The 25628-nt window shown below is 42.1% G+C and overlaps 1 protein-coding gene and 1 long non-coding RNA gene across 3 annotated transcripts in view; one reads left to right on the forward strand and one right to left on the reverse strand.

Annotated features, from left to right (window-relative positions):
- Prepl (prolyl endopeptidase like) overlaps nucleotides 1–25628 on the reverse strand; it is a 33685-nt gene that overhangs the window by 2601 nt on the left and 5456 nt on the right. For both annotated transcript variants that reach the window (XM_013118499.3, XM_005077264.4), the window contains 12 exons: nucleotides 19198–19320; nucleotides 17797–17863; nucleotides 16843–17049; nucleotides 14247–14382; nucleotides 12203–12419; nucleotides 11477–11662; nucleotides 7428–7625; nucleotides 6008–6183; nucleotides 4566–4782; nucleotides 1828–1977; nucleotides 1301–1424; nucleotides 236–309 (listed from right to left, as the gene is read on the reverse strand). In XM_013118499.3, coding sequence (XP_012973953.1) covers nucleotides 236–309; nucleotides 1301–1424; nucleotides 1828–1977; nucleotides 4566–4782; nucleotides 6008–6183; nucleotides 7428–7625; nucleotides 11477–11662; nucleotides 12203–12419; nucleotides 14247–14382; nucleotides 16843–17049; nucleotides 17797–17863; nucleotides 19198–19272 — 1827 coding nt within the window. In that variant the 5' untranslated portion in view covers nucleotides 19273–19320. The remainder of the gene's footprint in view (nucleotides 1–235; nucleotides 310–1300; nucleotides 1425–1827; nucleotides 1978–4565; nucleotides 4783–6007; nucleotides 6184–7427; nucleotides 7626–11476; nucleotides 11663–12202; nucleotides 12420–14246; nucleotides 14383–16842; nucleotides 17050–17796; nucleotides 17864–19197; nucleotides 19321–25628) is intronic.
- On the forward strand, nucleotides 8294–23993 carry LOC121137173. The gene is made up of 3 exons (XR_005874407.1): nucleotides 8294–8662; nucleotides 21245–21337; nucleotides 23696–23993. It is a non-coding gene; the product is annotated as an uncharacterized LOC121137173 (long non-coding RNA).

A 25628-nucleotide genomic window follows, 5' to 3' on the forward strand; every position in this document is an offset into this window, starting at 1 on the left:
GCTGCGGGACAGAGCAAACACATCCTAACAATAGGACCCAGTTACCCCTTATCAGACTCAGCAGAGCTCCAGCTCCCCTATTGGTACGAGCGGCCTTCAGTAGGGCCCGTTCTGCTCCTGGCCTGACACTCATGTAGCAGCTCTGTCAGAAACTCTGCCTTGACCACTGAAGAACGCGAAGGCCACACATGTACAATTGAGGACCCCGCCAATGCCCAGGGGATGGACAGCATACCTTTTTGTGAGAATCCTCTATCACATGGCTCCCTCCGGGCTGGATGTCTAAAATAATGTTGGGGGGCTGATAGCCTGGAAGAGTTAACACACAAGCATTCAGATCGTCAGAAAACCGAGACCCACCCTGCCTTTTTCTTTTGAATACTTTACTCAAACAGCAAAGGGACAAAGAACAAAGTCACCATCACTACCACCAAAGAGATGGCGGCAAGGGGCAGAAGGCACCGAATGCTCGAGGAAGCTGGGTGCCTGGACTGACACACAGAGAGAAGGCTGTGACCTGTGACCCAGGAGTGGGGGTGGTCAGTGGCTGTGACCCAGGAGTGGGGGTGGTCAGTGGCTGTGACCTAGGAGAGGGGCTGGTCAGTGGCTGTGACCTAAGAGGGGGTCAATAGCTGTGACCTAGAAGGGAGTCATTAGTCTGTAGAACCCAGAGGCTGGGACCCTGGAAACACCAGCTATAGCAATGGAGTGTGAGAACTGCAGCTCGATACAGGGAGACCTATAGGCAGGTCCCTCCAATTCCAAACCCACAATGTCTTGATAGACATTTTTAAGGCAAAAAGAAGAGTTGGTTGTGTGAAGTTATGTGCCCCACAGGCATGCAGGACCCTCTGGAACAGAAAAGGGCATCCGTTCCCCTGGAACTGCAGTTACACACATGTGTGAGCTGCCATGTGGGTGCTGGGAACCGAACCTGAGTCCTCCAGAAGGGCAGCCCGTGCTCTTCTCCACTGAGCTATTTCTCCAGCCCCAGAAGAGTTCCTATCTAATGAAAATGATCTAAAAGCAGTACAAACTGTCTCAGTGACTGTAACATGAATGAATCATGTGTAGATCTCCAGGTTACACTAGACATTTACTTTTTGCTTGAGTCCTGCCTGCTTTATTTTAACATTAACCCTGAAGAGCCGAGGTGGTTGAAGCTGCATGGACGTAGCTGGGGGGCCGGCAAAGGCAAGTCTGTCCTGCATTACAGGCAGAGGGTTTGGTCTGGGCATGAGGTGTGCTGCTGGCTGAGGGCACTCCTGTCGCCAGGTCCCCTGATCAGGCGGCCTCCTACCTTCACCGGCTTCCTTAGTATGCTCCGCAATGGCTTCCTTAAGTTTCTCAGTATAGTTCACAATTCCTTTCAGGGGCACTCGCTCATCATTTTCATAAGCTGTGATATGAATTGAGGGATAATGCTGAAAGAGAGCAGATACATAGAGCTTACATCACCCGCAGTTCCTTCCACCCTACAGATCATGAGAAGAATCACCTTTCATTGTGCCCCAAGTGCTAGGAGTGTGTTCTCATCTGAAACTCTCGAGCAGGCCTTGGTCCTATGTGCCACGCTACCCGTTACCTGGGCTAGCCATTTCCTGTGCGTAGAGATCATGGCTTCATCTACTGTTAGCCTGGGTCAGGGGATGAGAATGCTCTTCTCCTGAGGTATTCACTGAGGCAAACATGACACCGGAGGATGTCTCAGTATCAGATGCAGAAACAACTCTGAGAGCCCTCTTAACCCTTCCCTCGGCTCACTGAGTGCCTTCTAATGGTCTCTTCTATAACTTTATACAGTGGACCGCAACCGTGTCTTCCTACCTGAGGTTTGATGTTTTGACAGGGGCAGTAGCGTTTTATGTAGTTCTTGTGTTTCTCATCAGATGAGGGGTTCCCCCATTCTTCTAGCTCTTCCAGTGTTAGGGGAAGTGTGGTGTCCATCATGGTGTTGAGGACATCCAAGAAAGGTGCCTAGTCAAAGAAAAGGAAGCCAGACTCGTGTATTGACTCAAAGGACAAAAGCAACTTCACAACAGTCTATGCAGCTCAGTCTCAACTACGGCTCCTCACTCCCCGCTGCTTACAGAGCATTCAGACTCCATAGCTGACATTTACAGAACAAGGAAGACATGACCTCTCCATTTCACAAGTCTTGTTTTTAGCTTGGTGCCTTTTCTAGTTCTCCTTACACAAATGTAACAGACACAGCTCTGCATTCCTTGGGATAGCTACTCTATTAAAACAACCCCACAGTAACCAGAACATTTCAAGTCGGCAATGATGCAGAGAAACTACCACTGTCACACTGGGCTACAGTATAAACGGTTGTGCACTGTGGCAAAACGCATAGTTCCTCCAAAGAGTGAGTGTGACATTTACCTTTTGACCTGGCAACTTCTTCCTAGAAGAGCTGCAGACAGGGTCTTAAAGTGGGACTGGGGCAGTGTGTAAGCACACCGCCATTCGAGCATGCAGGCTAGAGTACCGGAACCTCCTGCAAAGCAATGCCAGGGCAGCTATGGGGGTGAGCATGGTCAGAGTAAATCTGGCATTACGCAGCTTACATGACGTGACTGTGTAGACAGGGCAGAAGGGTGGTTTCCAGGGACTGGACAGGAATGGAGAGCTGTTCAGTGTGGGCTTCAATTTTGAAAGATATAAATTGAGATCTGGAGGCTGACTGCATACTACAGTAAGTAAATGTCTTAACATTACTGAACCCTACACTAAGAATAGTTATGGTACTAGATTGTGTTACTTTATGACAATGACCTTTTAGAAGTGAGAAAATCACCAACAGTGTACAAACCCTTCTCTACCTGCTGGAATTTTACAATAAAGCTCCTATCAATGGCTCAGCAGTTGACGTTCTTCTAGAGCACCTGGGTTCAATTCCCAGCACCCACATGTGGCTTACAACTGTCCATAACTCAGTTTCTGGGGACCCAGGACCCTTTTTGGCCTCTGAGGGTTCCTTGAATGCGCGTGATACCCAGACATACATTCAGTCAAAACACCCATCCATATAAGATAAAAATAAATGAGAAACATTTATTAAAGGAAAATTCTTTTTTCATCTAAAGTTCATTTTTTTGGAGTCTAGGGGGCTGTAAGCCCTTCTGGCTGCCCAGCAGGGTGACTTTTCTGCACGTGCGAAGCGGCCAGCCTTGTTAGGAGGGGTCCTGCTCTACTGCACAGATGGCGATGGCAGTGCAAGGAGCTCTATGCCCACCAGTGGCAGCTGTACTGGCCAGTTCTGTCCCTGACTGTACAGCCTCTAGCACTGGGCCTGAACTCATCTACTCTCACCTACTGCTCCAGCAAACCCTTTCTGTTTCAGTTAGCCATAAATTGTGGGGGCTTATAATCAATGACTTTAACTCATATATGAACACTTTCTGTTGAATGTTTAGGCTGTCCCTAATTCTTTTCTGTAGTAAACAACTGAAATAAATACCCTTACATATGCCTTTTGGTTATTTATAATTTCTAAAATTCAAGGTTGGTTGCATTTTACATTGTAAGTGATTCTGTTGTTATTATCTTTGTGACTAGGTTTATTTCCTCTATAGTGAATATTTTTTTTTTTTTTTTTGGTTTTTCAAGACAGCGTTTCTCTGTATTGTCTTGGAAGCTGTCCTGGAACTCTCTTTGTAGACCAGGCTGGCCTCAAACTCACAGAGATCCACCTGCCTCTGCCTCCCGAGTGCTGGGATTAAAGGCGTGCACCACCAATGCCCGGCTTATAGTGAATATTTTTCTAAAAGCAGATTTCCAGGTCAAATTATTTAATACTTATTTAACTTACTACTTCTTGCTCCAAATACACAGGCACAGACATACACACACAGACACCACACACACACAGATACACACTTAGATACACACAGACACAGACACAGACACACACACACACAGACACACACTCACACCCTGAAAAGAGTTACTCTGAAATGCCCCAAGCATTATTTTTCAGAGTGTCTAAGTAGGGAAAGGAGAGGATGGACTTGAAGCCTGATGTCCTAATACATCAAGTGTCACAAGTGGAGAACAGGAAAAGACTATTGGGCCGTTTTCAGAACTGATGGTTCAATCACAGTTACAGGTTACACCCAAAAGAGTACCGAGAACGGCGAATGTGAGCAAGTGTGCTGCACACACTTAAAATCTGGTGCCTAAGAGGCAAAGGGAGGAGGATGGTGAGTATGAGGTCAGACTGACTCGCTACATAGCAAAATGTACAAGAAACAAAATAATGGGGTATCTAAAAATAGTCTCTCTGAGTCCAGGAATAAAGTGTCACACAGATGAGGTGTCAGAGGACACAATGTGTCCAGACTCACAGGACACTACACATATATAACTTTGGCTTTCTAAATGTTCTGACCAATAGAAAAGGCTCACTGCGGACAGTCATTAGTTCCTCAATGGAAATCCTGCAAACTCCTAGAGCCACAGTTCTGCCTAAACCTAAAAGTGTTGCCACACCTTAAAATGCATGGCTTTCCCCTCTTTGGACAGTGGCACAGCTGCCCATGTTGCAAGCTGCAAGTACTTACCTCCAGAGTCACGGCTCGCAGGAGCTCTGGCTTGGAATTGCACAGGGCTCCCACAAGCACCCCTCCAGCACTGAAAGCGCTCAGCGTGGTTAGGCTCGGCTGGGAGAAGCCTTGGCTATGAAGCGTCTTAATGCAAGCCTCTAAGTCAGCAAGGCCATTGAGTTTTTTAGTTAGGCGGCCATCAGCATGCCACTGGAGGCCCAACTCGCCACCACCCCTGTAGTGGAAGAAAATAAACACGATACAGTAGAGGTCAGTAAAATATCACAGGTGCGTTTGAGGCACTGGAGCTCAGAAGTGCTGTTGTGCTTTTAAAGGCTGGGAGAAAACAGCAAGAAGGAATATGCAACGGAGACTGTCTGGCCTGCCGAGCCTAAACCAATGCTGTGTAGTCCATCAGGAGACAAATCAAAAAGCTGGCAACCGTCAAGAGAATCAAAACTGATTCAACAACTATGTTTGCGCCACTGACTACTTACTATGGACTGGCTGAGGGCAGACCTTAAAAATAAACACACACACAGAATTGCCTGTGAAGAAGCTCATAGTGGCCTGAAAGCAAACAGCGGTCACCAGGCTCGATGGCTGCTGTAACGCGAGTGTTTAAGCTGTACCTAGCAGAGAAAGGCGGTTAGGGTGCACGAGTCAGGAGCACACAGCATGGGAAATGACACTGAGCTGAGTTGTGATGGAAGTGTGTTTCTGGAAGGGTAAGGAATGGGATAATACAGTACCTGCGAGGACACGAGGGCTAGAGCCTGTCACCCGAAGGCATGTGACCAGTGGATACCCTACAGAGAGAAGCTGGATTGTGAGAATTTTACCTAGAAATCTGGACTTTGTTCTGGAGACAGGGAGGTTGGAGAAGATTTTAAGAAGAAATAGAGTGATAATGCTGTTCTGGAATTAGATGACAAGAAAGTGCAGCTTAAAGAGGCTCTGTGAGGAAACCCTCCAACAGCTGCATGGACACACACACATCTGAATCACAGTACTTGAAGGGTCATGAGTTTGCGCTACAAAGATAGACCCTGCATCAAAAACTCCAAAGAAAGAAACCTGAACTTAGGAGACTATGTGGAAATAATAATGTAGTGATCCAGTACAAACACTGTCCTATCTGCTCAAAGGTCCTAAAAACTATTCTTTTGTTCTTTGGACTACGATAATCTGCTATCTGAATCAAGATCTACCAGGCGTAGGGATACATAAACCCAAAATCCACATGAGGAAGTGAGCTTTTGTCCCTTAACATATTGGTTTTTGTTCTGTTTTCTGATAGGGTCTCACTATACAGCCTTCAACAGAGGTCTGCCTCTGTCTGCAGCCTGAGTGCTGGGATTAAAGGCATGCGGTACCACGCCCGGTCCCCTAACATTGTTATTGTAGTTGTCATCACAATGTTCTGGCAGTCATCTGCCAGGAGAAATGAGCTGACTCACCTAACATGGCAATATGCTAAGATCCATCCATCATCCACCAAGACTCGCCTCTCAGGCCGGAAATTCATTTTCAAATCCATCCCGTAAGCTCCGTACACATGCACCAAGAGGGGCTTCTTCTGCAAGTCCTCAGAATCGGTTTTGTGAAAAATTGTCATTGGCACTAATTTTCCATCCTGGAAATGAAGAGTCATTTGCATGTAAGGAAACATCTTGGCTGTTTGTTTCTCTGCAGTGCTTGCTTGGGACCAGGGCAACTGCAAGACAAAGGCTCTACCATGGAGCCAGCGCCCCATGCAAGGGGTTTTCAAGCGGCCTAACCCAGTTTAAAGCGTCATGAGGCGCACTCCCAGTTACGTGACTCTCAGAAATGGACATCAGCTTTGCGAGCTTATGACATCTGTGCACAGAGCTCTGGATTTCAGTGACCCTCTGGTCTATGATTAGCCAGAAAAGAGCAATAGGGCTGGCTTGAACACTGGCGCAGTTTCTCACTGCAGGGTGATTTCGAAAAGCACTCATCATTGCCCGCTGTTAATTTAGTTCTTCCAGGTCAAGCCAAAATGGAAATGTTAGTATAACATACTCTCTGTGCCTAAGGCTAGATAGTGACAATTCTTATCTTTGAATATTTACAGATCTGCTACTAAAAAAGTCCTACTGGCTTCATTTCTTGACCTTGGAAACTGTCAAAATGCTCAGCGGTAGTACATGAACTCTCCTCACTCACACCATACCAATGGCTATGTGCATTCTTCAAAGGCCTTTATAACTATTATTCTGACTAAAATGATTTACTGTATACGCATGGGTGTTTTTTCTGCATGTGTGCTTTTGTCACATGTGTGCAGTGCCCACGGAGACTGGCATAAGGTTCATATTCCCTGGGTCTGGAGTCACGGGTGACTGTGAGCCAACATGTGGGTTAGGAAGAGGAGATGGGTTTTCTAGCTGACACGAACCCTGTCTTTTCTAACTTGTTATGGTCACGGGGTTTTACCACAGCACTGCACACCCTAACTAAGACAGATGCGCTACTTGAAACCTCACTTCCTCAGAGAGGACCGCTTGGAGCTCACCAGACTAGGTAAGCTCCCTTACCGAGTTTCAAGTATTCAATAAGCTTTCCGTTGTAGCTGTGAATGTGTTTGTCAGTAGCCATTTCTCCAGCCTCTGGCATCATCCCTGCTACAGTGAAACCTCATGATGGCGAGGACTGTATTAGTCTAGTCTGTTCTAATTAGCTGCTTACCATACTCTCCAAGTTATTACCATCGCTGTATACCAACTTTGACTATTTACTCTTTTTGCTAATAAGGGATTTTCAAATAATAGTGATGATATAGCTCTGATGCTAAGGCCCTCTGGCACACTACACTTGCAGTATCTGGGAGCTGAAGGCAGGGATTACAACACCTACCTTGCTTTTGGCTTCTATGCGTAAAACACGACTAGTTTTTGTAATCGGATCTTCATGTCCAGTTTCCTCAAACAGTTTGCCTTCTGCAAATTTATATGTGTAATATTTTGGAGGTCTTATGGGAGAGCAAAGCTGAAAGGGGCAGTTCTTTGGGTCAGAATTTGTATCCATTATGAATCCACAGGCCCAGGGAGGGAGCTGAAGAACAAAAAATATTTTCACTAATTACTACTAAAGTTTCTGAGTCTGCTCCAAACAACATAACATAGATATATACTTTCTGTTATTACACAATACATCATTTAAGAAATCTGTGACAAAACAGATTTCAAGTAAACGAATAAAACATTATATAAATTACCAATAAAGAAAAAAATATAGGAAAAGGGTTTATCATGATTCTGGATTTAAATGAAATTGCTTTTATTTGGGGACACAAGCTTGGGTGATAAAATAACCAAATGACTGAGAATAAGAGCAAATGAAATAGTGATCCTATGCCAGCAATAGCCCTCCAGTCCCACTCTTGCAGAACACGAGCCCCTCGAGTGAATGTTTTGAATGCTTTTCCCACCAGCCCTTCTCCTGCTGCCTGGACAGCCAGAGATGAGAGTTATTATCCCAGGCTACCAACAGGCTTGAATGCATTTACAATTTGTTTCTAACTTTAGCTTTGAGGCTAACCATTGTGAAGAACAAAACCTTTCCAGGCACAATGACTCAGAGCCATTATGTCAAGATTCTTAACTTTAAGAAAAACGGGAAGAAATCAAAATTTATTCTCTTAGAGCAGCAGGGTCCGGCGTCAAGCCTTCCACTAACCTCCCACTTACACCTTTTAAACAAGACTGGTAAGCAGGCTGACAGAGTGCTCCAGAGCTACTGAGAGTAAGAGTGTGGAAAGAAAAGTGCCTTTCTTTTTCTGAGTAATTGCAGAAAGAGCAAATTCCTTAGAAAATCAGAGGTCTTGGGAAGCAACATCACTGGCGGGCACGACTGAACAGGGAGGAAGGGCCGTGAGCGTCGAGAGGACAGACTTTCACCCACAGAAACCACAGCCAGGGAGCACAGGGGTCAGGCACAGTTATCCAGTGAACCCAGTGTCTGTTTCCCCGGAAAACAGACAAGGACACGCATTTGCAGCAGATCTCTACTTGAAAGAGAGAAACCTAACTGTGAAGGTACAAGATGCCTTAGCCATCAGGGGTGCAAGGTTTTTCCCACCTTTCAGTAAGGTAAGTAAACTTAACTATGACCATGGAATACATAGTTTTAGCTTTAGGATGACTGGTACCAATAAGTCAAAGTCTGGGTTTTTTCCAAAACCAAGGGACCAGGGTTTAAGTTTTAATCATACAAAGAACTGTTCTAAGGCTATGGACTCAGACACATTTGTTCAGCTGATGCAGAAATATTAACTGTCTCAAGGGCATCTTAAACCATGTTTCCTACTGATTTGTAATGTACTGAAAGAAATTTGTTCTGGAAATAGACTCTTCTGCAAATAAAGCTGATGACAGCATACAGCAAAACATTTCTTGGACTTGGGAGTGATGTAAGGCTTAGTGGCTGAGTTTGTCCAGTATGTTCAAGGCTTTGCCCCCTAGTATTTCAATAACATCTTCAATTTACTTTCCATGTGTTACAATAAAATAGTTTTTGTTTTTGAAAAAAATCAGAAAATATTGATGACACAATGACCAATGATATGAAATAAATACATGAAAAGTTTAACATTCCTATCTCTGGAGATTGTGTTTAGAAAGATCTTTTGGTCAAATGTCCACTAGCCATAGCTGTTACACATGGAAATATGTTATTAACTACTCACACTGGGGCTAAAGATTTTGCCCGTTATGTAAAGCTTGATCTATGGGTATTTATCAGTGTTATCTAGCGTCACGCAAACAATTATGAAATTGCTTTTAAGTAGCACATGGTATGTGCTGAAGCATTTGATTCTCTACAATGAGGACCTAGAACAACACTCAGGGTGTAACAGGTACCTGCAGGTTGGAATGTGCCAGAGAGAGACACAATGAATGATGCAGCAGAGAGTAAAGACAGGGTTTGTTGTGAAACAGCAAGCGTGTGTGTGTGTGTGTGTGTGTGTGTGTGTGTGTGTGTGTGTGTGTAATACCTTTAAATAAGAATACTTACTAAAAATAAGAAAGGGTCATATTTACTTAGAAGTTTAGTCTTAGGGGCCGGGATATTGCTCAGCAGCACAAAGCCTTGGGTTCAAACCCAGGCAGCACATAAAATCACTAGTGTGGTGATACACGCCTGTAATCCCAGCACATGAGAGGTGGAGGCAGGAGGATCAGAAGTCCAAGGCCAGCCTGGGCCATATTAGCCCCACAAGTCTAATTTAGAGCAGAAAATCTCTACATGGCATTCCCAGTTTTCCTGGTATACATATTTGTAATAAACACATTACTAGAAACCACGTATTTCCCCCATCCCTACTTATATAGGCAGCAATGAATGAGGACACATTGGCAACAAGGGAAGTCCTGAAGGGATGGTCAGTTTTATTTCAGGACACCTACACAGATACCTAAGAGACTCAGTGGTAAAGTTAGCACTTTGATTTTTAGGGAGCCACTCAGAGATTCTGTTGTTACAGGCTCCCATTATTTATTTGTATCTGTAAACAATCTTGAAATTCATCTCCCTGGTTCCTATCTGTTTGCTCCGGCCTCTACTGATATGGTTGCCTAATAACCTCATGCAGTACAGCTCTGACACCTCAGACTAAAAACTAACTGTTCCCTTTGTTATAATTTATAGTCTGCTCACACCAGTTACAGAGTATCATGTCATAGCTTCACCCTCCAGAAATGTATTCTGCTTTAGCAAGATAGATTTAAGAGTTGGTTCCCTGAGGATATATGGACTTTACCTTAGAGATGTGTTTGAATGACTCTCTCATCCTTGGATGGGACATATTAATTCCTATTTAATATTACATATTAAATTCCTATCTATCCACCATAGTCTATCTCTATATTCTACGAAAGCTTTTCTGAGCCACAAACTCTTCCCTTCCTTTAAATACTACATTTTGTTTTTGAAACCACTAACTTGCTGCTTTCAGTTGCTGTTGTTGTATTTTGAGACATTTTCTCAGTAGCTATGGAGTCAGTCCTGAAACTTACTCTGTAGACTGGCCTCAAACTCAGAGATCCGCTTGCCTCTGCCTCCCGAGTGCTGGGATTAAAAGTGTGCACCACTACTGCAGGGCACATGTAACAATTTTTTTTATTTGTCTAAGATCATAAGAAACTTAATTCATTATGCTACTGTTTTACTATTCCATGGTGCTGTATGACATTTTGTACTTTGGGAGTTCAGTAAACAGGCATGGGATTGGCAGGGTTGTATTTTAATAGGAATTCTGACAATGCTGGAGTGTTATTTAAAAAGGCTTAAGCTGCTTGCTGGTCAATCCACTCAGTAATTCTTTCCCTATCAGGCAGAATGAGGCTGCCTTCTTCTCTTCAGGGCTCACAGCCTTAATTCACTTGATGCTGCTTTGAAGATGGACAGTAAGGTTGCCATCCATTCATTTATCAGGTTCACCTCTGAAGGCTTTTGATCTTGTCTTAGAGCCATAGACAGTGTTATTATCATCACTCTGTGCCATGGAGACAACTGGCATGCACGCATTGAAAGGCAGCAGGAATCAACCTCACGGATAAGAAAATTGACAGAGAGGAGATGCAGATAAAGCATGTGCTGGAAATCCTGAAATATGAGTAGGTCTCAGTTATTTGCTGCTACATAGATATAAAGACACCTGACCACAGAGCTATGGAGAATGGAAAATCTGATGACCCCTAACTCTTCTTCTGAAGTCCATTGGTTTAAGTAAGATTGCAATAAAAAAAAAGGTCTTTCGAGACATTGTAATATAAATCTAGACTTGATAAAGAGCTGGTGTGCCAAAAACCATTTAAATTAAATTTCTTTTAAGGAAAGCACATGGTATTCACATTTTGGTGCTCTACTAAGCTGAGCTGTGTTTCTGAGGAGAGTAGACAGACCTTGAGAGAGCGGACGGAGTCATCAGCCAGACCAATGACGTTCACATAGAGGAGGTTGCTGTGCTTCAGGAACAGAACACAGTGGTCCTTAAACATGTCCAAGTCTACAACCTTGGTGTTTCTCTTCATTGTGAAGAATAAATCCCAATTCATAATAGCAGGGGCATCGGCTGCTGTCCGCATCAGCTGTAGGAACAGGGTTGGAAGAGATCTAGGTGACTCAACAGTAAGGCTGCAGTGTTCAGGGACGGAATCACACTAGCTGTCACTATTAAGTCTGTGCCAGGGACAAAGCATGAATGTCACCATGTTAGTCCAGGCTGGCATGCTGGTGAGACAGTATGGTGCCATGCTTAGCCAACAGTCAACCAGTGGACAACAGATGCATTGGTATGCCTGCCTGAGACTAATCCAACTGCCAACTCACAACCTGAAGTTAAACTGTGCTCCTTTAAGCCAACCGCATTTGGTTTTTACAACACAAACAGTACAGATCTTTCATTTACTAATGTTTTAAATAAATACAAGTATAGAAGGCAGAAATGTCATCTTACGGGAAGAGAAATAACAAAGAGAAATGCGACTGATAACGTACAGGAAGGCAGTGTCAATCACACACTTTAACCCCCCTCCCCCATTCTCTACTGTAGCAAAGAAGGTTGGTGAGGGAAAGCTGACACTTTTACCAGCCCATCCCAAACGGGAACAGGCAGAATTGAGAGCTACCTTGAATTCTGTGGGTTCTCCGACATTAGTGAGGATGTATAATTCATCATCTCGATGTTCGACATAGTAAAGGACCCCATATATTCTCTTCTGAATCAGTACTGGTGGGTCCCAAGGGCTCAGGCCATCTATCAACCACACCTCGGAAGTCATCTTGTTCATGATATTTAGGGTAAGGAAACGACTATCTTTTGTAAGATAAAGGAAAACAAAATAGCTAGAAAGGGATAAAAAAAAAAAAGCACAAGATTTCATTAAGTTATTGCTGTACTGGATTCAGACATGGGGTCTGAACTATTATGGCAGATGTGAGAGGTGAGCCTGCGATGACTAGCCTATTAAACCTCCATATATATATATATATATATATATATATATATATATATATATATATATATAAATAAAGGGTATGTTTAGAAGTAGGAATGAGAACTGGAAGACACTTGGAATCAATGGCGTCCTTTTGAATGGATGTCACTGTCCAATTCTTAAGCATCTCATATGAAATGTTACAATATACTAAAAACTGAATGGGAAATGTTTTTGGAAGGCTAGATGGATGGCTCAGCAGTTAAGAGCACTGGCCACTCTTCCAGAGGACCTGGGTTCAATTCCCAGAACTTTCACAACCATCTATAAGTTCAGTTCTAGGGGATCCAATGTCCTTTCTTGGCCTCTGTTGGTGCTGGGTATGTATGTGCTACACAGATATACATGCAGGCAAAATTACCTTTCCGATAAAATGAAATTGAAGAAATAAGGAAATGGTTTATACAAGGTCAATCTTACAAGCATCTGTGAAGCAATACTAGAACCCCTCACAGGCAGAGGAGGAGTCAACTCATGGCTAAGCTCTTGCAACTGGAATAGGGTTGCTCTTAGCTAATTCTTTTTCATTCTTCTTTTTTGTTTTCTTTGGAGTTTTTGAGATAGGGTCTCATTATTTTCTCTGGTTGTCCTGGAACGTACTAGGTAGACTAGGCTGACCTTGAACTCAGAGAGTTCTGTCTGCCTCTGCCTCCCAAGTGCTGGGATTAAAGGCGTGAGCCGCCTCCACTTGGTTCTATGTCTCTTCTTATTGGAAGAGTTAGGCTCTAACATGAAAGACAAGCAGTGGGTGAAGCTCTAAGGAGCTGCCTGTCCTGCTGTTTAATTCTCATCAATCTTTAACTGTCTGGGTAAGACTTATTAACTTGTAAAACATTACAGATGTGCAACTACAATTCTTCTGGAAATTTCTAAGATGTCAAGCGACTGGTATGAGCAACATACCAGTATGATATACTTAATATAATCACGGTTACTGAGCCCATTTCACTGGATATTTGGGTTTGGATTTTTCTTGCTTTGAAAAATTCAGTCCTGTTCTTGGTGAACAGTATTTCTGCCAAGAAAAAAATGTATATAAGTGTGTGTGTGTGTGTGTGTGTGTGTGTGTGTGTGTGTGTGTGTGTGTATGGGGTGCTGGGGAGGGATGGATATTGACTATTCAGTGACTTAAAAATCAGATTTTTTTTTAATTTAGCATCTATCTTTCCCTTCAGAACCTACACAATGCAATTTTCATTAGAATATATGAATTTTATGCTCTAGAAATAGAAATATTTGAAGACAAAGAACCAATATTTAAAAAGCACTGATCTTTACGAATATATTAGCAGGCACCTCCCTGAACATGGATTTAAGAGACATTCTACCAGATTGAAAAATTGTTTTTAAATAACCAACAACTGAAGTACTGAAAATAAAAATGATGGAAACCTTGGCTGATGGGAGCTCTTTATGGACATATTTATAACTTTTTCATAATCAGTATCCCAAATTGATAGAATTTGGCAAACTCTATAGAATAATTCTAGAAGGTAGAATAATAAAATAATAATTTTCTTCAGTTCTCAACAAATCAAGACAACAAGCTCAGTACGTTAGATAATGGGAACTGTGAGGGTAACTACAGTGTTCCAGTAGCTGGGTCTCTCTCTGTGGTATGTTAGCTAATGGGGGAACTGTTAGGGAGAACAGTGTAACCACAGTGTCCCAGCACCTCGGGTCTTTCTCTGTGTAGAAACGCTCATTACGTCTGTTTTCACCAAATGTGGCTCGATATACATCCTGGCAGCGAAGGTTCTTCTGGAAGGTGTAGAATAAGACATCTTCATCTTCTTCATCCTTCACCCATTCTGAAAGGAAGGAAGAAAAGGGGCTAGACACAGCTGCCTGCATATTGTTTTTAAAAAGTATAGTGCTCAAAGGTTGACTGCCAAGTGAAGAAATGTGTAAGTTATTCCTGAGAATCTACACATAGCCTAAATCTGACTGACCGAACCTGTGTTTATATATAAGCCAGAGATCATAAATAAAACACCACTACACTGTTCCAAGTTTCCCATTTCTTAGTCTTACTCTACTCAAGCACCTAAATAAGAACTCAGGTTCAGTGTTAAAGATATTGGTGAAGTTACATTTGCTTTTTGGGAGACGGCTGCTTAATTGAAGAAACACTTTCTCTCCCACTGTGTTCAATGTTTGCTTCCAGGGAACAGGACAGCTCAAGCTATCAAAAAAAAACATTTTTAAAAAAAAGATTTACTTATTTATTATGTATACATCATTCTTCCTGCATGTATTCCTATAGCCAGATCTCATTACAGATGGTTGTGAGCCATCAGGCGGTTGCTGGGAACTGAACTCAGGTCCTCAGGAAGAGCAGGCAGTGCTCTTAACCTCTGAGCCATCTCTCCAGCCCACAAAGCACATTTTAACAAGGCCCTTCCTTTCCCCAGAACCTGTGGAGATTTGCACACAATTACACCATGACTGTCACTCAGGTGGCAGTCACTGTAAATCATTACTGTCTGATATGAACTCTGATCTCAGAGCTTTGATGCACAAATGTGTTTCTTAGACTTCACTGTGCAGGGGCTGGGAGAGACATGGGTACCTGAGCCTGAAACTCTAGCACTCACACAGAAAGCTGTGCATGGCTGCATATACTTATAACCCCAGGTAAAAAGCTGTGTGTGCCTGTGACCCCAGAAAAAAAGCTGTGCATGGCTGTAATCCTGGGAAGGGGGGATGCAGGCATGAGAGATGAATCACAAGGGCTTAGCCAAAATGGGGAGCTCCTGGCTCAGTGATAGATCTCGTCTCAAAACACTAAGGCAGGGGAAGATGCCAATGTCTGATTCTGGCCATCACATGTGCAAGCATGTGATGAGGGATGTCCTGTACATGTTTCTCTTATTGATTGATGAATAAACCACTGTTTGGCCAATGAGGCAGGAAGTATAGGTAGGGCTACTAGAGAAAGGAGTGAGGAGAGAGAGGGAGGCCCCAAGGAGACCTCATGTAGCTGAGGAAGGAGTAACAGGTCTGGACCCTTCTCTGGTAAGATAAGACCACATGGAAATACTTAGATTAATAGAAATGGGTTAAGACAGAGACAGCTAGTAAGAAGCCCTCGACATCAGCCAACAGTTTTATAATTAATATAACATCTGTGTGTTTATTTGGGGCAAAGCAGCAGTGGGACTGAAACCGCCATCTTCAAGCATGGGCACCTACACCTTCACACTCACATGCATGCAACACAGATGCAGGCACACAGACAGACACACAGACATAGATACACAGACACACAGAGGGAGAGAGAGGGAGTGACACACACACACACACACACACACACAGAGACAGAGAGACAGAGAGAGAGCACATGACTGGCACATACAAAAGAATGCATTAGGTAGACTATTATTTCAATTTTCAATTTGTTACAAAAGCATCTAATTAAACAATTCAGAAACAATGGCAATGTACAGGGGAGACAAAGTGTGAACATGTTCAATATGACAAATGAGCTGGATCCTACTACTAAAAATGTAGGTTTCCGTTGACATCAACCAAGTTTAAAGCTCGATAAAACATCAAGAAGCAGCATCGGCAACACCTTAGTCTTCATAATAAACTGGCCCAGAGTTACTATATAACAGAATATGAGTGTGGGACTTATATTAGTAGTGTCTTAGAAACCCAAAACACTACCTTATTTTTACTTAAAATGTTTTATTTATTTATTTGACTTACCGGTGAGTGTATGAAGTGTGTGTGAATATGAGTGCTTGTGGGTCATGGTGCAGGTATGAAGGTCAGAGGACAACTTTCAGGCACTGGCCGTCTCCTTTCTAGGACTGAACTCCAGTCAGGCTATGTGGCGAGTGCTTTTACACACAAAGCCTCTTGTCAATTCATGAAGTATTTACTCTTAAAATTTTGTTTATGTATAAGCATGTGTGTCTCCCATGTGGGTATCTGTTGGACCTTCTAAGAGTTAGAGTTACAGGTGGTTGTGGATTGTCCAGCATGGGCACTGAAAACTGACCGTGGGTCCTCTACAAGAGTAATATATGTGCTGTTAGCCACCGAGCCGTCTCTCCGGTCCCCCACAAGCACAGTTTTAAAGTGAACCACTCAGCTAATTAAATGAGAATTTCATAACATGAAGTCCATAGGCAGATGTTCAGTCCATACAGAAATGGACCTGGTCATCACCACCTCCTTCCCTACTGTGGACTAACAACTTTCAGAAGTGTGAGCAGCTCGCTATGGCTGCCTTTTCCATAGGGCTTGTCTTGGCGGCTTACCAAAACTGGACACATTTGGGAAAGAAGCTTCCATCACAGGCTGATCACTGAGCTTCACAACTATGAGGGTGGATGTTTCTGAATCCTCAGTCCTTATCTTGGCAGCCACATATTTCTCATCAGGAGCAACTCTGATACAATCAATGAAGGGCTGGTCCAACTTCAGTTCCTCCAGGTTGAATAGAACTTCATAATTATCGCTGTCGGCTGCATGAGGGAAGGTAGGGAAAAGAGAGCTCCAGAACATATACTTGTAGGAGCTCCAGTGGTGCAATCAGTCAGTGCATGGTACTTATATGACAACATATACTTGTAGATAATTTTAAACTGGATCTTAATGTTTTCAAGTTAACATTCAGAGGCCATATACTGATATCCTTCTATAATAGTTATCTAAAAATATTTTGTTCAATATTATTCTATGTATTTACTTATGAGCTATTGTGATAGTCTAGTACAATGGTTCTCAACCTTCCTGATGCTGTGACCCTTTAATATAATTGCTCACTTTGTGGTGACCCCCAAGCATAAAGTTATCTCACTGCTGGTTCATAACTGTAATTTTGATACTGTTATGAATCGTAATGTAAATATTTTTGGGGACCAGTTGAAAACTGCTGGTGTCGTATTTACAGATTACAGAATTTACAAAGAGAATACAAATGATACACATAATGTATGTAAAGTGCCCAGCACAGCACTGAGACATAGAACATACGTGAAACATGCTGGATTCCATGCTCACTCTCTCTGTTGATACTTCTGAGTGTGGTTCTTAACGCTATCTTAAGTCAACCCAGGTACTCAGAATCAATCAATTAAACCATTTAGAAATAATCTTTAAGAAATCCATTCTAATGGCTTCAAGAAACTACTATGAAGCTTCCTGTTAAAGATGTGAAACCTCAAAAGCCAGTCATCATTAAAGAAGAACTGTGATTTACCACAAATTACCTTCTTCGTCTTTGGAACGGACCAAGCAGCAACCCTCTTGGTAATAAACGAAACCGCCATGCTTAATCTGACATTGAAAAGAAATGTGACTTACTCACAGTAACTTAATTATTTAAAGGTCTGACTACTTCAGATGAAGGGACAAGACCTATCATATCACAAGAGGCAGAGCTACTGAACAACATGAATGAAATATGAAACAGGTCATTTTTACAATACAGGTAGCAAAACACTGCTTTCTTACACTCAGAATCATCAGCGATTTCTAATACACAAATGCAAAGGCATAACAAAATTGATGCTCATTCACCTAATATCTGTCTAGTGAGATGCAATTAACGACATCAAATGGCATCTTTAAGATAATCTAAAGCAATACCAGATGAAAAAGCTCTGACTAGCTTGAAATGCCAATTAACATTCTGGTGTCCTTTCTTTCAAAATCACTGTCATCAACTGTGCAGTACTGACTTGATTTTATACAAAGTGTACTGTGGTGTGACAAAGTGAGGTCAAGAGAGTATTACACATATATGAATGAACAGGATTCACTCATCATTCATGTACATATTGAATAAATAGGGTCCACTCATCATTAATATACACATTGAATGAACAGGGTTCTTATCTAACACATGTGTTTTTTTTTTTTGTTTGTTTGTTTTTTCGAGACAGGGTTTCTCTGTATTGTTTTGGAGGCTGTCCTGGAACTCGCTCTGTAGACCAGGATGGCCTCGAACTCACAGAGATCCACCTGCCTATGCCTCCCGAGTGCTGGGATTAAAGGCGTGCACCACCAACACCCGGCTGTCTAACACATCTTAAATGTGAGTGATTGACTTACTTGGTTTCAGGTGGCTTAAAGACACATTATGTCTCATGTGGTATATTTGGAATCTGGTATTGTTACTGCTCTTTGTATTTCCCTATGTATGTGATTTTCACTTATAATCTCTGACCTGTTTTTCAGTCTTACTGAAAAGATTTCCAGTGTCTTCGTTACATTTATTTCAACTGAGTACTTAATGACTGATAATTGCAAAGTGATTAACTGTATACTTAGCTTTATTACAGTGTGTTTCCTTTTATAAAAACGCAGACACAACATATAAATACTTTTGAAATAATAAAGAAATGAGTAGTTTTACATGTCTCTCCTTGGAATCTCTACAAATTCACACTGTTGTTCTCCAGCATCTACCAGAATTAATCTATTACAGTTCCTGTTTTATCTTAAGTTTTAATTTTAAGTATATTTTGTCTGTTGTTTACAGTTGAAAATGCTCAGCAGGCTCAAAAGGGTAAGCGTGACAAGACTGTGATGTGATGTCATGTCCATGAGGTAGCCTGTTTGCCTCTGACAATGGGTACGGCTCTCACAGAAGACACAGCACAGCTTACCTCGGCATTGATGATTTCGTACTCTTCTTGTGGCTGTGTTTCTAATCTTGTCCTCACTTTTTCAAATGCGTCCATGTTTTCAGAAAGGGATTTTTCGTTTTCTGGCTTAATAGGCAGAAGGTCCTAGAGACATTTTTGGTGGTATGATCACAATTTTTCAAACTCAAAGTCTTTGCTTCTAATAATGGTTATACTTTTCACACAAGTATTATGTCAGGCATTTATGAAATGTGTTTTTACAAATCTTGTTCTTTTTCGACTTCATCAAAAGAAAGCAGATACTTGATGCATTATACTAAGTGTATGAGGAGCACTAAGAAGCTCTGGCAACGTCAGAAACACGACATACAGCTAAGAAGGAAAGAAAATGCTTTGAATTTTTACACATTTTATAGAAATGAGAGGTAGGAAAAACCTGTTGAGTTTCATAAGCACTGAAATACAACCTAAGAGGAGGGAAGTATCAGAGAGGAAGACATTTCTTAGCTGATAGATGTTGGTTATTAATTTATTCATAGAAATATTACAAAATTTATTCTACCTTACTACCATATACTCTTACATTGTTGGGATAAGTAACTCTACAAATATAGTAGAGGTGTTTATCACAAAGCTAAATAACAGCTTATAGGACAAGGCCTCCCCACACACTTTTTTTTTTGGTTGTTGTTTTTATTTTTATTTTCCCTAAGACAGGATTTCTCTGTGTGGCACTGGCTGTCCTGGAACTTTCTCTGTAGACCAGGCTGGCCTTGAACTCAGAGATCCACCTGTCTGGGCTTCCAAGTGCTGGGATTAAGGCATGTGCCACTACACTCAGCTCCTTTCCTGTTTAAGAGACAGTTTATTATAAAAAAGGAAGGACAAGCAATGGAACGTAGTAACGTTTAGTAGAGATGGAGAAGAAACTACATAGTCACCCACTGTGCCTTATTCAGGGCAGTAAGCTACGCATTTGGGGGCCTCCTGGTGAGCAGGTAAGAACTAGGTGGATCATCAACACAGGATAAGGCTGAACCTAAAACTGCCAAATTAGAAATAAGTCAATAATTCACACCCCACTGCTTTGCCTTGTATAAACAAGAGTTTTAGTCACAATGCCTGATTCTTTCTGCCAGAGCTGACAACTGCACGCAGATGGTGCCAGAGGGGCACTGAGCCACGGGTGAGGCCCCAGTGATGTTGAGAAAGCAAGCTACAGGTGCAGTTTATATTGTAAGGCGTTTACAACCTGAAAGAAAATGTAACAAAACAGAAAACTTACCAAAACAGGCTAAATGGACAACAATCATTTTCACAAAGTTATTCTTTAAGAATTCGGGGGCGGGGTGCCTTAATGATTTGGATTAGATTTGAAATAGTCATCAAATCTATGGTACTCTCAACTCTCAGCATGGACTTTCTTGTAAAAACTATTGTATATTTATTTATTTAATGTTGGGGGCACATGGAGGTTAGAGAAGAACTTGTGGGAGTCAGTGCTCTCTTTCACTACGTGGGATAGAGCTCAGAGGGCACCCTTGGCAGCAAGCACCTCTACCCACAGAGCCATCTCCTCAGCCCCTCAACTTCTACTTCCAATCATATAGGTGATTCTTTTTTTTCTTTCTTTTTTTTTTTTTTGGTTTTTACGAGACAGGGTTTCTCTGTATTGTTTTGGAGGCTGTCGGTCCGGCCCGGCCTTAAACTCACAGAGATCCGCCTGCCTCTGCCTCCCGAGTGCCGGGATTAAAGGCGTGCGCCACCACCGCCCGGCCATATAGGTGATTCTTGAGTAATGATTTGCAGTCAAAAGAATGAAGGTTTGTCACACCTATTTTCATTCATGTTTTTGCATTTTTATAATATCTATGGCTGATATTTAGAATAAGGCAAAATATATCAATAATCCTCTACTATTGCTTAGAAAATCAAATTATAAGCTGGAGTGTCAGTAGAACTCTGTCTTGAAGCTCTACCTTAGCATATGAGAAACCTGGAACCTGAGCTGAACTGAATCCAGAGAACACTGACTGTCTTGTTGAAAAGTGTTTCTTTTTTTACACAGTCTCGTGAATCTCAGGCTGGGCTTACTCTTGCTGTGGAGTGGAAGGTGACCTTCGGCATCTACTCCTCTACCTCTGCAGTGCTAGGATTATAGGTGCGTGCCGTCACCCCGGTCTGTGGCCTGGGAGTCCGAGCCAGGGCCCTGTGAATGCTCAGCAGGCACTATCAAATGAGCCCCGTCTTCATTCCTACGCCCACTGAAGTCTTAAGTTTCACATACGTTATCAGTCCATCAGAAGCAAAAAGCACCTTCAGCCACGTTCTAAAGTGCCCAACGTAAAACCCACTTACACAATGAAATGCATTAACAGTCAACTAGCCAACTTTATTGTGGCAAAAATGTTAAATCCGAAGATAAGAAATTGTGAAGTAGAAAGACACTGGATTGAAGATGGGATTGTGCTCTCCCTACCCAACTCCAGACCTTGGGTAGGAAGAGCACAAGGTAGGCTTGGCAAATCTTGTACCACAAAGGAAGTGCTCGAAGCACAACCTAGGCAATGTCAACAGGACACAAGAGACAGTGTGAAGGGGCATCTACTAGCCGTATGGAGAGAATATGAGCATCAAAAAGAATAACAACTAATTAGTTAAAATACACTGAAAAAGCAAACTCCACAAACAAGCAAATGAAAAACAAACCCCTGGATCAAATACAAATTAAAATTAAAAGAGAAAAAGAACCTTGAAGAAACTTTCCTTCCTTCCTTCCTTCCTTCCTTCCTTCCTTCCTTCCTTCCTTCCTTCCTTCCTTCCTTCCTTCCATCTGTGTAGCCCTGGCTGTCCTGGAAATCACTGTGCAGACCAGGATGGCCTCACACTTGCAGAGATCCCTCTGCCTCTGCCTCCCAAGTGCTGGGATTAAAGGTGTGTGCCACCACTGCCTACTGAAGATACTTTCCTTTACAGACTAAGATGAGCTAATCAATACAGGAAGTGTGATAGGCTGATCACTTGAAGAGCTCTGATGAAACAAATAGGGCTGAAATCATCAACAGACTGGGCAAGGATAATGTGCAACATCCACACTGCATCAGTTGCTGCTTCCAGAAGGAATGGTGTCCCTTTATTGACAGGGACAACTGACAGTTAATGTTTTAGCTAAAACAATCATTAACAGTGGGACAAACCGACACTGCATCTCACTCAGAGAAGACTGAAAAGTAAAGCCCAAGAGAAAAACAAGAGGATTAAAAAAATCATCCCCATCCCCAGAAAACTACTAAAAAAGACAAATGTGTAGTAAAACTAATCAAGGAAAAGACAGAGAATATTAGATTTGAGATATATGGTGTAATTAGTTACAATAGAGATTAGAACATTCTAAATATAGTTTATTATTTGAGAATTTTGTACACCCATATGACTGATATTTTGATCATAGTTATCCATCAGACCCACCTTCATGTTTCTATTCCCTCCCAAGTTCAAGTGCAACCCCCACTGACTGTACATCTCCACTGCCCATGTACTCCTTAGTGCGGTATGCCAGCCACTGGAACATGTTTCCCTACCATGGGCCACACCCTTACAGAAAGATGGGCTCTCCCCCCTCATGCTCTCAATAGACCCTCAGTTAGGGGAGCGGTCCTTGTGAGTCCCTGGTCTCTCCACGCTAGAACACTGACTGGCTTGATTCTCTGCAGGAGCTACAGCTACTGGGAGTTCATTAGTGCAGTGCTCCCACAACTGACTCAGGACATGAAAAAGCTACATAAGGAAATAACCATACAAAAGGGAGTAAATATTTTAAAAAAATTAAAAAACATACCAAGGCCAGAATACTGTCAAAGGTACTTTCCTTGAACTAGATACAGTGGCATATGCCTATAATCTGAGCACACAGAAGGGTGAGGCAGGGGAATTTTGAGTTTGAGATAAGTCTGGGCTATCTATAGAAATCCTGTCTCATCTATTCCCATCCCCTTCACCCCTCCCCCACAGTCGAAGGGCAAAAAAAATCTCATAATCAACTATTTAAGAAAACAGGGCCGGGCGTTGGTGGCTCACGCCTTTAATCTCAGCACTTGGGAGGCAGAGGCAGGCGGATCTCTGTGAGTTCGAGGCCAGCTTGGTCTACAAAGTGAGTTCCAGGACAGCCTCCCAAGCCACAGAGAAACCCTGTCTCGAAAAAACCAAAAAAAAAAAAAAAAAAAAAAAAAGAAAACAGGAAAAAAGATAGAATTACTCAATTTACTTTATTAGGCTAATACAACCTTGACACTAAAACTCAGTGACAACATAAATTGAAATCTCTTCCGACTGCTTAAGTCCTCTGCACAAGATAGATGTCTTTCCATATTGAAGCCTATGTTCCCATGCCAGGCTGTCCATGAGTCCAACCCTTACCGTCTCATTTCAATTAGAATATGCTTTCTTCCATCCTCTGACCCCCTTCTTTTTTTTTCTCCATTGCACTTATCTCCTACAACTTACTTTCTTTTTGTTTCAGAAAACAAAGGCTGGCCCTGGATGTCCCTTTATGCTATGTATCTGAGGACGGCCATTGTTGGACCAGCCTGACTCCATCTTAAGGATGGAAGCCATTTTGTTACAAGTTCATTTTAGTGATACAAAATTCAAGTCAATTGTACTTTAGCCTGTTTCTGGAGTTTGACATGCTCCCCACCCGATGGAGTCTGACTCACAACTTGAGTATAGCCTGATAGGTAAGATGCTCTACCAGATAATTTTAAAATGTTCAGCCAAGTTCCTACGTGACCAAAACTCCTCTGGAAATCCCCCAACCCTTGAAACCTCTCTAGCTTTATAGTCTTTTGGACTTTATAAACCCTACCTTTTCCTGCGTTTGAGGCTATATTTTCAAATACCACTTTAGAGAGCTAACCCTGTCTGACAGAAAATAGAGCTTGCTTAGATTGACTGGGGAGTCTGGGTAACAGTCTTCACTCTTGTTTGGTGGGATTGACATGGAGACACCTCTCCTCCTGTCTCTGCCTCTTGAGTGGTGGACATTACAGTGTCTGGCACCATGCCCAGTTGGGCTGGTTGAAACCAGGCCTTTATGCATGCTAAGCAAATACTCTACCAACAGAGCTACATGCCTAGCCCTCACTAGATTATTCTTATCTTTATTTTATAATGTCATTTCTATTGAAAACAAAAATTCAAACTCTATGAAGGCAGAGATCTTTGTCCTAGTTTACTGATCTGATTGGCTAGAATAGCACATAGCATAAAAACCTAAACAGAGAGAAGACAAGCCTTTTTTTGAGAGGGGGAGGTATGAGATTTAGCAAAATATTAGTGAGAAATTATGAGGATATTATAAGACAAAAGGAAAAGAACATTACCTACTCCCACACAGGGGAAAAGAAAGTGAATCTTGGGCTTGGTGTTAGAGCTTTTACTTGGCATCGGATAGACCTTTGGTTCAGCCTACATGACCTCAAATCAGGATCGAGACAAAAACAACCTTAAATAAAATGGGATGAACCTATTACTTTTTAAATGCACAAAAGAAAAAAAAAACACTCATCGCTATTGTTGCAAACAGTTGTGTGGCCAAGTGGGGTTCTCTGTAAGAATGACTATATGATTCATTATTGGAAAAGTCTACCAGTGTCACCTAACACTAAAAAAAGATAAACCCTTTTTTAGTCTTTATCGATTTTTATATTTGTTTGTTGTGTGTATGCTTGTTGTGTGTATGCGTATGTGTGGAAGTCAGGAGCAACTTGCAAAAAACCATTTCTCTCCTCCCGCCACCTCAGTTCTTAGGGCTGAATCTAGGCCTTGACTTAGGCGTGGCAGGCGTGCCCTTAACTGCTGAGTCACCTCACTAGCCCCAAAAGATAAATCTTGAGGCCCTCTGAATAAACAGAAAATAATTTATAAATGTGACAACTGTGCTAAAACCTTAAAATTTGGAAACAAAGACACTTCCTCCAGTTTCTGGTAGTTGTCTCATGCAATATATTAAATCTGTAATTAACATACCTGAAATATATATGTAAATTATAATATAATGTATTTATCATTTGTGAAATACTATCAAGCTTTAAAATTCTAGTTATAGGGGGTGGAGAGAGGGCTCAGTGATTAAGAACATTTCCTACTCTTGCAGAAGATCTGAGTTCGATTTCTAGCACCCACATGATAGCTCACAATTGTCTGTGACCCCAGCTCCAGGGGACCTCATACCTCTTCTGTCCTCACGGACACCAGACATGGACATGGTGCACAGACATACATGCAGGCAAACGCTCATGTGTATAAAAAAGTAATCTATTACAAAAAAAGGAGGCCCACCTGAGGCATAAAGTTGGTCCAGAGGTGAGATAGAATTTTGTGATTTTGAGCAAGTTAGTATAGTACCTACTTAATTTGTAGGGTATTATTCTATAGTGAAATGTGCTGAGATT

This window comes from Mesocricetus auratus, unplaced genomic scaffold (genome assembly GCF_017639785.1).
Source record: "Mesocricetus auratus isolate SY011 unplaced genomic scaffold, BCM_Maur_2.0 Super-Scaffold_100676, whole genome shotgun sequence".
NCBI classification, from domain to species: Eukaryota; Metazoa; Chordata; class Mammalia; order Rodentia; family Cricetidae; genus Mesocricetus; species Mesocricetus auratus.